Source organism: Cyprinodon tularosa, unplaced genomic scaffold (assembly GCF_016077235.1).
Source record: "Cyprinodon tularosa strain WSP-4 unplaced genomic scaffold, ASM1607723v1 ctg63, whole genome shotgun sequence".
In the NCBI taxonomy this organism is placed as follows: domain Eukaryota; kingdom Metazoa; phylum Chordata; class Actinopteri; order Cyprinodontiformes; family Cyprinodontidae; genus Cyprinodon; species Cyprinodon tularosa.
The window spans coordinates 284663-301038 of NW_024039374.1; the positions used below are offsets into that span (position 1 = coordinate 284663).

The 16376-nt window shown below is 37.4% G+C and overlaps 1 protein-coding gene across 1 annotated transcript in view; it reads left to right on the plus strand.

Annotated features, from left to right (window-relative positions):
• The window catches only part of msh3 (mutS homolog 3 (E. coli)), a 69201-nt gene that overhangs the window by 3101 nt on the left and 49724 nt on the right, over positions 1 to 16376 (plus strand). Inside the window, exons 3-12 of the mRNA XM_038308134.1 lie at positions 23 to 306; positions 1251 to 1469; positions 1613 to 1729; positions 1824 to 1941; positions 2034 to 2173; positions 5767 to 5933; positions 9756 to 9865; positions 10063 to 10177; positions 11241 to 11325; positions 11759 to 11868. Of these exons, the coding sequence (XP_038164062.1) occupies positions 23 to 306; positions 1251 to 1469; positions 1613 to 1729; positions 1824 to 1941; positions 2034 to 2173; positions 5767 to 5933; positions 9756 to 9865; positions 10063 to 10177; positions 11241 to 11325; positions 11759 to 11868 (1465 nt within the window). The remainder of the gene's footprint in view (positions 1 to 22; positions 307 to 1250; positions 1470 to 1612; positions 1730 to 1823; positions 1942 to 2033; positions 2174 to 5766; positions 5934 to 9755; positions 9866 to 10062; positions 10178 to 11240; positions 11326 to 11758; positions 11869 to 16376) is intronic.

Consider the following 16376-nt stretch of genomic DNA (forward strand, 5'->3'; position numbering starts at 1 on the left):
CTTGTTTTTTTTGTTTCCTTAGAGGCTAAACCAACACAAGAAAGAGGAGGTGGTCTCTGCTCCTCTACATTGGAGAAGCTGAAAGGTTTCTCCTGCATGGCTGAGCCTTTTCTTCTGCACGTCCAGGATCAAAAAAATAAAGATGACCATAACAATAAAAGGTCTGATGAAAGAAGCAGTGTTTCACTTTCTGTTGGGGATTTTCACCAGCAAGCCACTATCACACCTTTGACGTGGAATGAGCGAGAGGATGATGCAGGAGACAATAAAGAAGAAGAGGATTCAGAACTGGCTGCCTTTAATCGGGTACACAAGATATTTCCCACCATGTAGAAAAGACATTTCAATGCATTTAGAGCACACAGGTTAATAGTTAAAGATCTAAGGATGAAAAGGAGCTGCTTTCCATAGATCCCTACATAGACTTACTCTCTCAGATGGGGACAGTTAAAGCTAGAACTGCATCACCTAGCAATAAAACAATATTACTCTAATGGGATGGTAAGACTCCAGTTCACAAGCTGAATATGCAGGGAGTGTGTTCTTTACATCTTTGATCTATTGGCTTATTAATACAGCATAACCAGTCATGCTTTTTGATGCATATAATGAGCAGATTTGTATTTGGGTGGATGACTGAATACTTTTAACCAATCTGTTGATCTGAGGAAGAACACTTTCAAACAAGTGTTTTTTCTTTTTTACTTTTCCATTTCAAACCTATTCTTTTGAAAAAGCATATTTTAAAGAGACAAAGAGATTAGATCACATTTTTCTGAGAGTTTAATTTCCTCTCCTGATAACCCTGCTGATCTAAGGCTTCTCAAATTCACAATTTGTCTGGCTAAGCATTTTATTGCTGTGTCCGAAAAGTGCAAATGCACAGTGAATGTTGAAATGGGTGATGTAAACTCCAAAACACTCAAGGACAGAAAACAAAGGCAAAAGAGAAACAAACAAAAATGATTTTGCAAACAGGTGAAAACCTGCAGCAAACTGTGAAATCAGCAGCAAACAGTTAAATGTAACTGAGGAATGTGATCCATTTCTGAAAAAAGGGCCTAACCTTTGTATTCAGCACCTCAATAAACCAAAATAACTAAATTTTAACATATTAAATACATTTATTTTGCAAAAAATATTATTTTCTCCTCAGAATTGGATGGTTCTTTCTATTTTTCTAATTTTGGGTTCCTGATTTAACCACAGCTTGTCTTGTTTTTTTTTTGGGTGTGCCTTTTTTCCAGCAGGGACTGTGCTTGTCTCTGTTTGCAAAGTCAGGAGGATTAAGAGGAAACAAGGTTGCAGAGGCGAGTCCTCCATCAGACTCTAGCGCCCCCTGCAGACGCTCTAGAAGCACCTACACACCCCTGGAGCAGCAGGTCATAGAGCTGAAACAACAGCACAAGGATGCATTGTTGGCAGTGGAGTGTGGCTACAAATACAGGTTCTTTGGAGAAGATGCAGAGGTGGGAACTTGAACATTGTGGTAATACATAAGTAACCAAATGGAAATTTAGCTCCAGTATTTTTTTTTCTGATTTGCTGGAGGTGGAGAGAATAAAAATCAGATTTAGGTGGAGTAATCATTTGAATGCTTCCATTTAAACAGATTGCTGCAAAAGAGCTGAATATAATTTGTCACTTGGATCATAACTTCATGACGTCCAGCATCCCCACTCACCGCCTGTTTGTCCATGTCAGACGTCTGGTGTCTCATGGATACAAGGTATCAGATAGCTGTTCTATAACGTTTTCTGCTCTCCAGTCCACACTGTTAGCAGAGATTGTTTTGTCTTATGTTTCCTGCCTGTGGTTATTAGGTTGGTGTTGTGAAACAGACAGAAACATCTGCGCTGAAGGCCTCAGGGAGCAACAGAAATGCTCTGTTCAGCCGTCAGCTTAGCGCCTTGTACACCAAGTCCACTCTGGTGGGAGAAGGTACCCTTACAGACATTGTCTTTCTCTATATGTCCTTCAAATTGTTATGCCAGCATGTCTTGGAGATGACCTTGACGAGGTATTATTTTCAGACGTAAACCCGGTATGCGGAGTGGCAGATACGGAGGAGGGGGGCTCTGCAGATGTAGTGTTAGACCCTCCTGACAGCTTCCTGCTGTGCATCAGTGAGAACTGGGACAAACTGAAGAAGCAGCTCTCTGTCGGGGTGGTGGTAAGTCGCATTAACATAAACTACAACTGAACACAAGCAACTTGGTATTATGTCCAACAATTTTAAGCATACTGATACTGAAATTATTGGAACTCTAGAACTGTAAGAACATTTTAGCCATTCCTTTTTCAGTTAAATAAAAACAAAACAAAACAATGAAAACAAATTGTTTGGCCTCAGGGATGCAAATGTTCTTCTAGTTAACATAAGTCAATGTTTTATAACCTCAGTAGTCTGTGCCAATAAAACTCAAGTTTTCTCAGCTGTGAAATATATATTCTTAACCTATCAATATGGTTCAAAAGAATGTATTTTTGAAATATTAAGTTTGAGATTTAGTCTTAATTCCACATTTATAATTGAAAATGCAATAAAAGGGCGTTAACCATGCCACCCATGTTTTGAGTCCTTGGTCCTCGAAGCAGCCGTCTCAGATTGGTGTCTCAGCCTGGTGACCTGTCCTTAAAGCTACAGTGTGTAATAATTACAGGGATATACAGTCAGAAATTTTATATATTATACATAACTATGTTATTTATCATCATCTACGAGCTCAGCCTCTTAAAGGAATAGTACACCCAAAACATGATTAGCCTTCATTTTCTACTCACCCCCATGCTGAACAACACTCTGGAGTACTTTTTTGATATCTCAAATGCATCTGGAGATCTGGGAGGCTTCTTGCTGTCTGCTGACATTCAAATAATGGAGGTCTATGGTGCCCGAGGCAGAAAGGTCCATAAAAGTCCACAAAAAACGTGTCAATATTCCTCCATACTGGTCGTCCAATGTATTCCAAGTGTCCTGGGTGGGTAGCGTCCATAATTTACTCGAAACGAAGTCATTTAGAATGTTTTTAGAGCATAAACAGTAGTGTATAGGATTTCCTGAAAGCGCGCGCCTGCGAGTTCACGAGCCTACGGAAACCGCGGCAGACCAAACCAGATGAAAGTGCGCATTCAGCTCGTTAAAGAACTCATGCTCTTCCTCAACACTGAAGTCCTCAGACATTTTTCTTTCGTTGTTTCTTTCTTTGCACAGGTAAACAGCAAATTTTTTCTTCTACGCTTGCATTATCGGCAGAGCAGACGCTGAATGCGCACTTTCGCCTGGTTTGGTCTGCCGCGGTTTCCGTAGACTCATGAACGCGCTTTTAGGAAATCCTATACACTACTGTTTATGCTCTAAAAACATTCTAAATGACTTCGTTTTGAGTAAATTCTGGATGCTACCCACTCAGGACACTTGGAATACATTGGACGAGCAGTATGGAGGAATATTGACACGTTTTTTGTGGACTTTTATGGACCTTTCTGTCTCGGGCACCATGGACCTCCATTATTTGAATGTCAGCAGACAGCAAGAAGCCTCCCAGATCTCCAGATGCATTTGAGATATCAAAAAAGTACTCCAGAGTGTTGTTCAGCATGGGGGTGAGTAGAAAATGAAGGCTAATCATGTTTTGGGTGTACTATTCCTTTAACCATAATATTTGCGTTGCCTTAGAATTTGTTATTTATAATTACATAGGAGCGGGTCTCGCAGCCATGGAGGCAGACATCTTTGCGCTACGGCAGCGCAGAGCCAACAAACTAGCGATTGCGAGATCGCCCATTACGCTCGAAAGTAACTACGGCAAGTTGAGAGAGATGAACTGAGACGGTACTGAACAATAGATGGCATGTATGTAAACAAACCTCATCACTTGAGAAGGCAGGTGATGCGGACGTCGTGGAAGACATTTTGTCCCGTAACGCTCGCCGTACTGTTGGGGGGGAGAAGCGGTGGGGGGGAGATGTTCATGTTGCTGCATGCTGGACGTTAGATGTCGCTGAAAATTACACACTGTAGCTTTAATGACTTCCCCCCTTGTAATCTACCTACAGCTAAAATTAAAGATTACTACCAGCCCCCAAAAATTTATATTGTTTTTCAATTTAACCGTATGTGAAGTTGTTAATTAATGCTGTTTTTTTTTATACTGAAATCTTTATTTGCAGATTTATAAGGCAACTGGATAAAAAGTAGTTCAAGAAAATCAAACAAAGTTTTTTGATTTTCAAATTTAGAAGTAAAGATGAATATGAATTGTCTATGTTAAGTTAAATCTGTGACGTGTTAATATTCATATTTATTGATTCGATTATGTCAGTAATTAAATACATGACCACAGATATCAGAAGTACAACTAAGAACAAATGCTGAGTAAAAATTAGATTTTGCTGTGTTTTTTCAGTAAATCTTGTAAAAAACTATACAATTGAATAAATATATACCTAACTTTACAAATTATATTGTTGTTTGAGTATATTTTGTCCAAAAGTTGGGAAATATCTTATTGTCTGTGAAGATTATTAGTCATCCATGTCAGAGCATCTATGGGCCATGGAGGTCACAGGAGGGTCAGCCAGCTCCTCAGGACCAATCTTACCTGTTCACCTAAACCTGAAGGCTAAAGGACAATTGTTTGAAGAAAACAACGTCCATATTTTGGCCAAGGAAGACAGATGGTTTGTGAGAGGGGTTAAGGAAGCCATCTTTGTTTACCTGGAAAATGGTGCATCCAGTGAAGTGATTAAAGATAACCCCCCCCCCCCCCCCCCCCCCCCCCCAAATTCGTTTGTTACATCTATATATTACTCTGTGTTCCCATACACTAGTTAGAAATGAAGAAGCCTCTTGGATGAAAGGCTAAACGTCTTCTAGAAAACTTCACTTCTAGTTGCCTAAACTTAACTTTTCAAGCTTGATCTGAATAGATTGAAATGCTATCATATGCTGATTGCATGGGCGTGTTCTTCACTACATAGGGTCTTAAATTTAAGGCAAATTTTTTTATCATCACATTCACTGAGAGGAAGGAAGAAGTTCATTCATACACCACTTTTCAGGATGGGGTCACCATGTATTTCGCAGTGTAAAGAAGGACTGAACATGACCTGTGAGCTAAAAACTATGAACATGTCATATTGCTGAAAATATGCAAAACAAAAAAAATCCCATTTAGGTGTTAGTGTTGCATTCAAGACCAAGTCCTTATATGGTCTTATCTTGGTCTTGGTTGGTGTAGTCTTGACGAAAACACTAGCTGGAGGTGAACGATAATTAGGAGAACTGAACCAAAGCATGGTGTCTCTGTCTCAGCAAGTCTTTCCAGTTCAGCTACAAAATTGTAATGAAAAATAAATGCTAGGCCGAAAAAAATAAATTGATCAATTACTGATTCTGAAACTTTAAAAAAAAAATATTTTATGAATATAATTATAATATAGATATAAATATAGATTATTAAGGGGAGTGTTGGGTTAGTTCGTTAGAGCCATGTGCTTGTGCTCTGACAAGGTTGCAAGTATCCGGTTCGATCCCCACAGCCTCCTCTCTGGGTTCCTGAGAAAAACCCTTAACTCCACACTGCTCCCTGGGGAACGCACAATTGCAGCCCACTGCATCCCTAAGGGGATGGAATAAATGCAGAGACAAATTTCTCCAACGTGAGATCATTAAAGTTCAATTATTATTATTATTATTATTATTATATGATCAAACTAGTTTTCCTGTTTGTAAGCTTCTGTTTTTGGATTTTGTGCATGTAGGCAGTTCAGCCCACCACTGGAGATGTGTACTTCGACTGTTTCACCGATGGCCTGTCTCGCTCTGAGCTGGAGAGCCGTATCCTGAAGATAAACCCAGTTGAGGTCCTGGTGCCTTCAGACCTTTCAGAGCAAACCTCCAAACTGCTCCTCAGTATTGCTAATGCCAGGTAATCTGCTGTTAGAGCACTAGGGGGCGACAGATCCCCATCTCCTGCATCACAGACTTCTTTTCCGTTGGTCTGAGCTTCAAAAAAGCTGAGTGGCTCTGAGAGTTTGTGCTATTTCATTCTGAGGCATTGTGTTTATATTTCCCCAGGCAGGATGGCTATACGCTGTGGAGCTCTCTGGGCTTAGGGAGGAAATCAATGGGAGCTCAGTTAGCGGTTATGAGATCGGGACTTTAGAGCACAGATCTCAGCAGGTCTGAGATTCATTTGCTTTTTAAGTGTGTCGACAAGTTTTCCTCATACAGACAACTTTTTAATTTACTTTGCAAGAGTTTTTTATTTTAAAATAAATAGAGTTATAGATTTGTAACACAATATGTCATTCTGTCTTGAGTTTAATTCTTGAGTTTAAGCAAAGTTTAGAGAAAATGCTTGTTGCAGTTACTGCAGAATTAGTAAAGTAGTTAATGAGGTTTATCAAGATAATTCATAGCAATTGGCCTTGTAGAAATAATTAATCTAACACTTTTTAAATGAAGCAAAACCTTTTATTTCAAACAAAGGGTGCAGAAAAATTATATTCCTGACATTCACTTCTTATAAACTTACAATATAAAGGAGAAACAATCAATATTTCACATCAACGTTTAGTCAGGAATTAGTTTAAACACTGTGAAAATATTCTAAAACCGTAAAGCTTAGGCTTTGTTTCACCGCATGAGCCTCAGCCATCCAAGGTTTTTAGTGATTGCATTCTTTAGTCAATGTATGACTTCAGTTTTTACAAAATCAAACTTCTTTTTAACATCAGCAGGATTTATTCTCAGCTATTGAATAAAACGGACAAAGAAATTAGGTTTGTTTTTAATTCTCTGACTGATGCATGGCGAGCACTGCTGACGTTGAGCTGCTTTGTCATGCCGTCCTTCATGTTCACATCGGTGCCGATGACGTCCTCTGGAGGCCGGCCATGACCCAAAATGGTGTAAATATAGATGAGAGAAAGAGACGAAGTTAACGGACTTTACCTACAGTAAGTCAGTAGTTAGACAACCAGGAGAAATGTTTGCCCCTTTCTGCGCCTTTTGTCTTAAACTTCTTGATGGCCTTTGCTCTTGATCTTCTCCTGAATCTTTTCTGCAGCTGCTTTTTCTCTTTTTTCGTTTTGTTAATAATCATGGTTCCTCTGGGAGTTAACTATCAGATACAAAACTCCTCTTTGGGCTCTTTTGTCTCAGATGAATTTATTACCCATCACCAGCAAATGAAGCTTAATGACAGAAATTTTATCACTAATTATGTCTTCACTGTTTTTAACGATTGAACCTGAAAGAAATTATGCATTGTGCACCACTGTTTCAGAGACAAATGTTTGGATGACTAACATTAAAGGATCAACCCAGGAGAGCGTCTGAATGGAGGGATTTTTGTGGCTGTTGACGTCAGTGTGTTGGTGTTTCTGTCTCCAGGGTGTTATGACGAGACGGGACCCCTGACAACAAGCTTGTGTCCATGTAGTGGCTGGTAATGAGTCCCTGAGAGGTTGATTGTGACTGGGTGCGTTGTTGGTAGCTTTATTCCCTCAGACTGAGAGGGAGCTAACATGTTACCATGAGGTTTAAGGTGACTTAATATTAGATGCAAATGTCCTGAATTTATCAGGACTTAGATAAAAGCATAAATAAAACTTCAAATTATTTTTAAAACTGTGTGTTTAAGGGGATTTAATTTTTCACCACAGGTGTTAATCAAATCCCTATATCTGGGGCACACATTAATAATGTTCTTTGAGTGTTTCTTACTTAACCATATATTTGGTTTTATTGTTTATAGCTGTCAGAGTGGCCCCAACCATTAATGTGACTGATGTTAAAATATCACCAAATTTCAGTATTGCAATTCGTGATAACATGTTACTTCAAAAACACTGCAAATCAATGAAAAATAAGCACTGAGCAGAAACTATTTATGGAATGATAATTATTATGACATGATGATTACAATCATAAGATATAATTTAAGGCCAGAATGTCAAACTTAATAAATGAATTAACAGAATGTCAATGAATAAATATTCAAACTGAAATAAAAGTAAGCAAATTCTTAAATGACCAAATAAATTAATAACTAAATGTATGGCAAACCAACTTGTCAAGTTGCATCTCTCCAGCTGTTGTTAGGTCAGGACAGGTTGGGAGGCGATAACAGGACAGAGAACTGGGCACAACAATTTCCACCTTAGGGAGACTTACATTATTTAAAGTGTTTTATTTATTTATGTTTCTTTTGTATTACGTACTTAATTTATCATGTGAAGGACATAAAAGGGTAGACATGCATTGAAAGAGGGGGATGCATTGCAAATACTGAGGTGAAGCTTTAATATGAAAGGCATAATTCAAGTAAGACAATTAAAGGTCACGCACATGAACAGAATAAAATCTGAAAACACGAGAAAAATATAATGTATTCTTTCATCCAATAGGATGTTGTCAGAAACTTATGTTCTCTGCATTTTAATTCTTCATGTTATACTGACAGTAGGACTGCAACTAACAATTATTTTGCAAATGATTAATCTGTTGATTAGTTCTTCAATTATAATCTGATAGCAAAATGTTGCTTTTTACAAAATTAAACCAGATGAAACTCAAACTTTTCCACTTGAGGAGTTCTAGAAAGAGCATATTGACAGATGAGTTCTTCTTTGTCTGAATCCAAAATGTTTACATATTTTTATTTTTTTACATTTGATATGATTACTAATCTAAGTTGATTTCTCTGTCAGCTTAAGGCATGTTTTAAAGTCTCTGCACTCTACTTAACGATTAATCTATTACTGAATTATTCCAACAATCGATTCATCTGATTAATCCGATTAATTGTTTCAGCGCTGATTAACAGTAAAGATAAATGGCTATAATTGGAGCCATTAGCTAATGGCTGTTTGAGTTGCACGTGTGTTTTAGGTCAAATCCCTTTTTTTATGTGAATGTTTGCAATTCTTTTGTATTTTATGTTTTTAGTTCAAAAAATCAAAAAAGAAAAGCAAATCTCAAGACACAATAACCTAGGGTATCTGCAGTTTTCATTTGAACATCTATTTAATTGTTTGAATAAAGATGAACCAGAATCAATTGTATTACTTTTCTGTATAATTTAAATCAGGCTGAGCCTCCCTAAAGGAATCCTCACAATGCTTGGGACCCACCAGGATTTTGCAGAAATGCTCCTGCAATACCAACCCTGGATCAATAACTGCTTTACTCGCTGTTCTTGTAAATCTTGTAATTTGGTGCAGCTGACTGGTTCAGTGATTAATTGCTCCAGTCTTTTTTTTCAAGCACAATGTGCTATCTATTGATTGGTTTTATATAATCTAAGCTCCTGGACAAACCATTTGTTGAACTGAGATATGATGATTGTGTGTTTGTGCATGAGTGCTGGAAAAGCGAAGAACGGAAGTGCTTCAGTTCTGCGTAGAGAACCATGGCAACAACACGGCAGACAAAGCAACAGAGTCCTTGAGAGCTGCAACACTGAGAGAGTGGATGGAGCAACAGAGAGATATGATGGTGCACCAGAGAGATGCAGAGGAAAATTTGGTTTTATGCCTGACTGAGGCTTGTGCATCACTTTAGAGTCAGCTTTAACACAACAAGGAGCCTCCCTTACGTTTTTCTTAAAAGGAAAACTGAGATTACATATTGAGTGTCTGAGTTCAAATAGTCACAAGCAACACTGCCTTCTTGGATCAATGCTAACATGTGATTGTTATACCAGTAATAAATTAAATTTATTGTTGTTGTTGTTCCCCTCTAGTACTCAGTCTGATGACCGGCTCAGAGTTGAGAGAAGGGACAGCTCAGAGTTTGAGTTCACGTCTGCAATGAACACAGTTGTCCAATTCTACTGCCATGTCCCTGAGAAAGGTGGATATTTCTTTTCAGCTTTTTTATGTTCCACTTAAACCTTTTACAGCCAGCGCATGTTTCTCTATTTGCTTCCTGCTATTAATACCATGACAGCTACTCAGCAGTAACGCTGAATGTGCCTGATAAGCTATGACTCACGGCTCTGTTTTAGTGATGAAACTCTGAACATGACTGTGTGTTTGTTTTTACTCCAGACTCGCGCTCTCTGTCGAGTGTGGCCTCTTTCGAGAGCGCGGTCATCTGCTGCCTTGGGCCCCTCATCCAGTACCTCAAAGAATTTAATCTGGAGAGAGTTCTTCGAAATGAAGGGTACACGACTCTAGATGTTCTCACAGGCTTTGTAACATATTCTGCAAATTTGATGTTTGCCATCCAGAGAGAAATATGTCGTCAGATATTCAGTGTACTTCTCCAACTTAAGGTGATTATTTTAAACACCTTATGGTTGCAGCTTTTACAGGAAAATGTTGCTTTTTGTCTTTGCTAAGCATTACTGTTTATAGATCCTGAGTTAGATATCACTTAAATTTCAAAAGGATTTTTCATGGCCTAACATTTTGATTTATACTTACAAGTAAAACTAAATAATTTGTATTTAATAAACATTACATTAGATCTATTGAATTATGCTTATTCATTTTGCTCCAATTCACATGTAATCCCATTAAAGACAAAGAGATATAATTCCAAACAAGTGCATAGAATCCCATGTAATCAAATCAAATCCAAATTAACTCGGTTTATCCTTAAGTAAAATTTTGTTTTAGAGTGAGCCAAGCGGATTTTATTGAACACTTGCTGTAATAACAATTTATTATCCTTAGCATGACAAAACACAGATTAAACTTGGTTAAAGGTACTTTGTAAAACAAAAGTAAACCTAGAGATAAAAGGGAATAGACGGAGCTGATGGGAGCAATCACTATGAATGACTATTTCAAGGAAATGGATACTGGTGATAAGAATTAAGCTAGCAGAGATTTGCCTCAATGTTTCTTCCTTAGAAACATGCTGAGAACGGATTACTTTTTAAAAACAAAAAATTATTAATATGCAAAGGTAATGACAGAAATAGGTCTGCTATTCGACCCATCTAGAAATGAAACACAGCTATACACAGAATAACTGAACCATGAGTACTTTCTTTGGGTACAAAAACAGGGACTTTGGATTACTGACTCTTCACTGGCTATATTAGCTTGCACGCATGTTCCTTTTTAGATTTAAATGCAACCTTTTAATTTGGAGCATAAACAGCTTTGTATAACACATATACCCATAACTTGTTCTTGTTACGGTTTCTTTGATGCGATCCTAACAATAGGAGGTATTTTTCACTCTGTGTTTTAATGCCATTCTTTGTTTTATGCAGCTTGTTTCGCCGTTTTTCTTGTGAATCGGAGGGGATGAACCTTAGTGCTGCAACTCTCAGAAACCTGGAAATCCTAAAAAATCAGGTAAATGCTCTCCCCATCTTTTTATCATTACCATGTCTCAAGCACAAATAAAATTGTATGTGGGAATAATAATGATAATTGATTTGCTTTAGGCTGTCTTTATATTTGCTTTACGCTTAACATTTGCTGCAAGACATAATGCATTTTGTGTGTTTTTGAAAGATCTATAAGCACAAAATACTGCTTACTTAAGTTTTATTGTATCCCTTCATTCATATATCTGTTAAATTATATTCAGATTTTTATTTTTTTTTTTGTGCTTTTCAATGAAGTCAAAGTTTTGTGCTTGGCATGTCAATCACACAGCTTTACACCTTGTGGCTGGCAATTTTATTCCAGTTATCTTTTGTGGTCTTATCCCCAAATGCTTGGCTGCATTTGGATTAAAGAATAAAATGTTTATTTATTAATTTTTCCTCCCTCTGCATCATAGACAGATGGGAGTGTGAGGGGAAGTTTATTGTGGGTGTTGGACCACACTCGCACTGCATTTGGGAGGAGACTGTTGCGGAAGTGGGTCAGCCAACCCCTCACAGACCTGCAGTGAGTACAGGACACCTTTAAAACTCACTTTCATTGTCTATCACTGGGTTCTGCTTAGAATTCATCTGTCACTTTCACAACTGTTGAAAGCATTACAATGAAATTACATTGGTACCTGGGCTAAAAATAATAATAAAAAAAAAAAAACAGGCAACAAGAGTATATATGAGTATGTTATAGCTTAAGCAACAATAACGGCATATAGCAGTATAAAGCAGTTTAGAAGCTAGTGAGGAGCTTGCATCTATGTTGTATTTATAGTTTTAAAAATACTTTCAAGAAAGTAAGAAACAGTAACAATAAGAGCAATACATATATTTATGAGCAAATTACTAGATTTAGCATAAACATCAGTACTAGAGATACCAAAATGCTGCTGCCAGCATCCTCAATAAGTTGAGAAAATAGAGCACATAGCTCTAAAGCTAGAGCTCTAAAGTCCTTACATCAGATCCCTGTATCTGAGGAAAACTATTTTAACATTTTTGTTAGTCTATAGTTCACTGAATAACTTAGCACTAAAATAAGTTGGAATTGTTGTCAGTGTGTCAATCACAAAGACCTATCAGGTCCTATAAAGTCCACTCTACAGACAAAGCAACTCTGCTCCCAAAACCAGGGCCAGACGTTGAGAAGCAGTTCCTATGCTAAAGTAATCAGGAATCCTATTTTATCTTAATAGAGTGTCATTTGATTGATCTGTTATGCTGATAGCAGGGATATTATTAGTTTAAATCCTTTTTTTCTTTATCTACCTCTATTATGACATGATGAAATACTTTCCTCTGCTTTCTTTTCTAAAGCTTTGTTCATGTACAACACTTTGAGTTGTCTTGTTTTGAAATAGTTTTTTTTTCTAAAAAAAAACCCTGCCTTTCCTTAACATACAATTCACTTACTGAACAATGGATATAAATGAATTGCACATATCTTCATCGTATATATTTCACTTTCAAGCTGTGGGGTGGGGGTATGGCTATGTTATAGAGAGCTGGTGTGTATGTGTGCCCAGCTTTTTATTCAGTCCTCAGATGAGGGTATGAATGAATTGGAATCTCCTGCCTGCTAATCTTTCCACTTCTTACTGTCCCATTGTTAATCAAAAACTGTATCTACCTCAATCTGAAATTATCCGCATGATCTCATTCTTGTCTTTTAGATGAGGATTTTAGTAATTAGACTCTGAAGCAGTTTTCAATTTCTCTATGTTAATTGTAAATATAATTTTCTCACTATTTAGTTATTTAACAGAACCAATGCCTCGCTGCTTTGGGTTTATTGCAACTATTTTGCCCAGATAATGGGCCATTTATGCCGCTATTAAAAAGATACATTTCAGTCATTATTTCGATGTTAAAGTTTTGTTGGAGGAAAAAAAAAAAGAAAAGCTGCCTAAGGCAGAATCTGCTGCAGTCGCTAACAGGGATGTGCCTCTGGTGTCTTTGTAAATTTACCACAATACTTTTTTACACCTTTTAAGACATTTACTAGAACAAAAATTTCATGCAATTTTTGGGCTATAGAAAGTATATACTATGTCAAATGTAACTGTAGTGCAAACTGTTCTTTGAAGAGCTGATACTTTTCATAATGTGTAAAAATGAATACATGTAACAGTTACATAATAGTACACATTAGTACATAAATACTAATTGGTTCTTTTTTAGGCTTATCTTAAGCAGAAATAATTTCTTGTTGAAGTTCATTCTTGCAATCAATATAGCATTTTTAAACTCAGCTCTGAAATGTACTTGATGGAGCCAAGATTTGAAAAGTTTCCTGCTTGGAGGATTGTATGATAACAGAATATACAGGTGCTGGTCATAAAATTAGAATATCATGAAAAAGTAGATTGATTTCAGTAATTCCATTTAAAAAGTGAAACTTGTATATTATATTCATACATTACATACAAACTCATATATTTCAGATGTTTATTTTGTTTAATTTTGATGATTACAAATGACAACAAATGAAAATCTCAAATTCATCATATCAGAAAATTAGAATATTGTGAAAAGGTTCAAAATTGATGGCCCCTGGTGCCACACTAATCAGCTAATTAACTCAAACCACCTGCAAAAGCCTTTAAATGGTCTTTCAGTCTAGTTCTATAGGCTACACAATCATGGGGAAGACTGCTGACTTGACAGTTGTCCAAAAGACGACCATCGACACCTTGCACAAGGAGGGCAAGACACAAAAGGTCATCGCTAAAGAGGCTGGCTGTTCACAGAGCTCAGTGTCCAAGCACATTAATAGAGAGGCGAAGGGAAGGAAAAGATGTGGTCGAAAAAAGTGTACAAGCAAGAGAGATAACCGCACCCTGGAGAGGATTGTGAAACAAAACCCCTTCAAAAATGTGGGGGAGATTCACAAAGAGTGGACTGCAGCTGGAGTGAGTGCTTCAAGAACCACCACACACAGACGTATGAAAGACATGGGTTTCTGCTGTCGCATTCCTTGTGTCAAGCCACTCTTGAACCACAGACAGCGTCAGAAGCGTCTAAAGAGAAACAGGACTGGACTGCTGGTGAGTGGTCCAAAGTCATGTTCTCTGATGAAAGTAAATTTTGCATTTCCTTTGGAAATCAAGGTCCCAGAGTCTGGAGGAAAAGAAGAGAGGCACTTCATCCACGTTGCTTGAAGTCCAGTGTAAAGTTTCCACAGTCAGTGATGGTTTGGGGTGCCATGTCATCTGCTGGTGTTGGTCCATTGTGTTTTCTGAGGTCCAGGGTCAACGCAGCCACATACCAGGAAGTTTTAGAGCACTTCATGCTTCCTGCAGCTGACCAACTTTTTGGAGATGCAGATTTCATTTTCCAACAGGACTTGGCACCTGCACACAGTGCCAAAGCTACCAGTACCTGGTTGAAGGACCATGGTATCCCTGTTCTTAATTGGCCAGCAAACTCTCCTGACCTTAACCCCATAGAAAATCTATGGGGTATTGTGAAGAAGAAGATGCAATACACCAGACCCAACAATTCAGAAGAGCTAAAAGCCACTATTAGAGCAACCTGGGCTATCATAACACCTGAGCAGTACCACAGACTGATCGACTCCATGCCACGCCGCATTGCTGCAGTAATACAGGCCAAAGGAGGCCCAACTAAATACTGAGTGCTGTACATGCTCATACTTTTCATGTTCATACTTTTCAGTTGGCCAACATTTCTATAAATCCTTTGTTTTTATTGGTCTTCAGTAATATTCTAATTTTCTGATATGATGAATTTGAGATTTTCATTTGTTGTCATTTGTAATCATCAAAATTAAACAAAATAAACATCTGAAATATATGAGTTTGTATGTAATGTATGAATATAATATACAAGTTTCACTTTTTAAATGGAATTACTGAAATCAATCTACTTTTTCATGATATTCTAATTTTATGACCAGCACCTGTACTGCACTAATAGGAGTAAAAGTATAGATTCCTCGAGTAATTGCAAATTTAGGGCTTGGTGCAAAAACAATATCAATATCATGACAGAGATCTAATCAGTATCAATAAAAAAATACAAATAATGTTTGTGAACTCCAAATCAAATTAGTTATGTTTAAAAAGGCTTAAGGCTAGAGCTTACATTTCCTTATTTTTTTCTAATTTAATGGGTAAAAGGAAAAAAGAAAAACAATAAATATCTATATTGCCTGATCTGAGAGGCTTATATCGTGATAAAGTTTTCAGCCAAAAGGCACAGCCTCATAATTGCAGTTAAGCTTTTCACATTTCAGTATCGATTCAAAACCCTATGAATCGAATTGTTGATTGATGATTAACAAATTTTCTGATATGAGTCAGGTCATACTGAGGAAAGGTGGACAATACAAATGGAAAAGTAAATGGGTTAAGTGCAGTTTTGATACAGTGGCAAGCAAATGTGATAACAGAGATTTCCCTGGTGGTCCGCTGCTTCAGCCTGTGGAGGACCTGTCATCCTCCACCTTGTAGTCATGTATTTTTATTTATTTTTTATTTATTTTTTTGGTGCCACAGTGTAAATGCCTTCTTTTCCTATCCTCTACTCCAGACTTATCTGCTCTGACACGATCATAAGCAAGCACTACAGGGCTGCCCTGGTAGACATTGAGCCACTGAGATCCAAAAAACCTTTGCTATAAAGCCCAGCCATGAAAACAAAAAGACTCTTTTATTAGGAGATGTGCAGGGCTTCAGCTTTTCATGGTATTCATCCAAGAAACATTCCTGTCAACCACTGACACTATGAGAAACATGAAATTGTGTTATTCCAGATTTGAGGCGAGGTAGCTCTAAAAGTTGAAACTGAATAAGGAAAAAGCCCTGCAGGAAAGGGCAGCAACTTTTTTGTTTTGTTTTATAAGCCAAAATAAGATGGAATAAATATGCTGGAGGGTGTAGCAGAAAAAGTCTGTCTCTGCAGAGGGTATAGATTAAACAATGTAGGTTTACAGTTACAGTAGCTTTCCAATTCCTCTTTATTTTGCCACGTTTAAGTTGTTAAGTTTGGAAGGTGTTT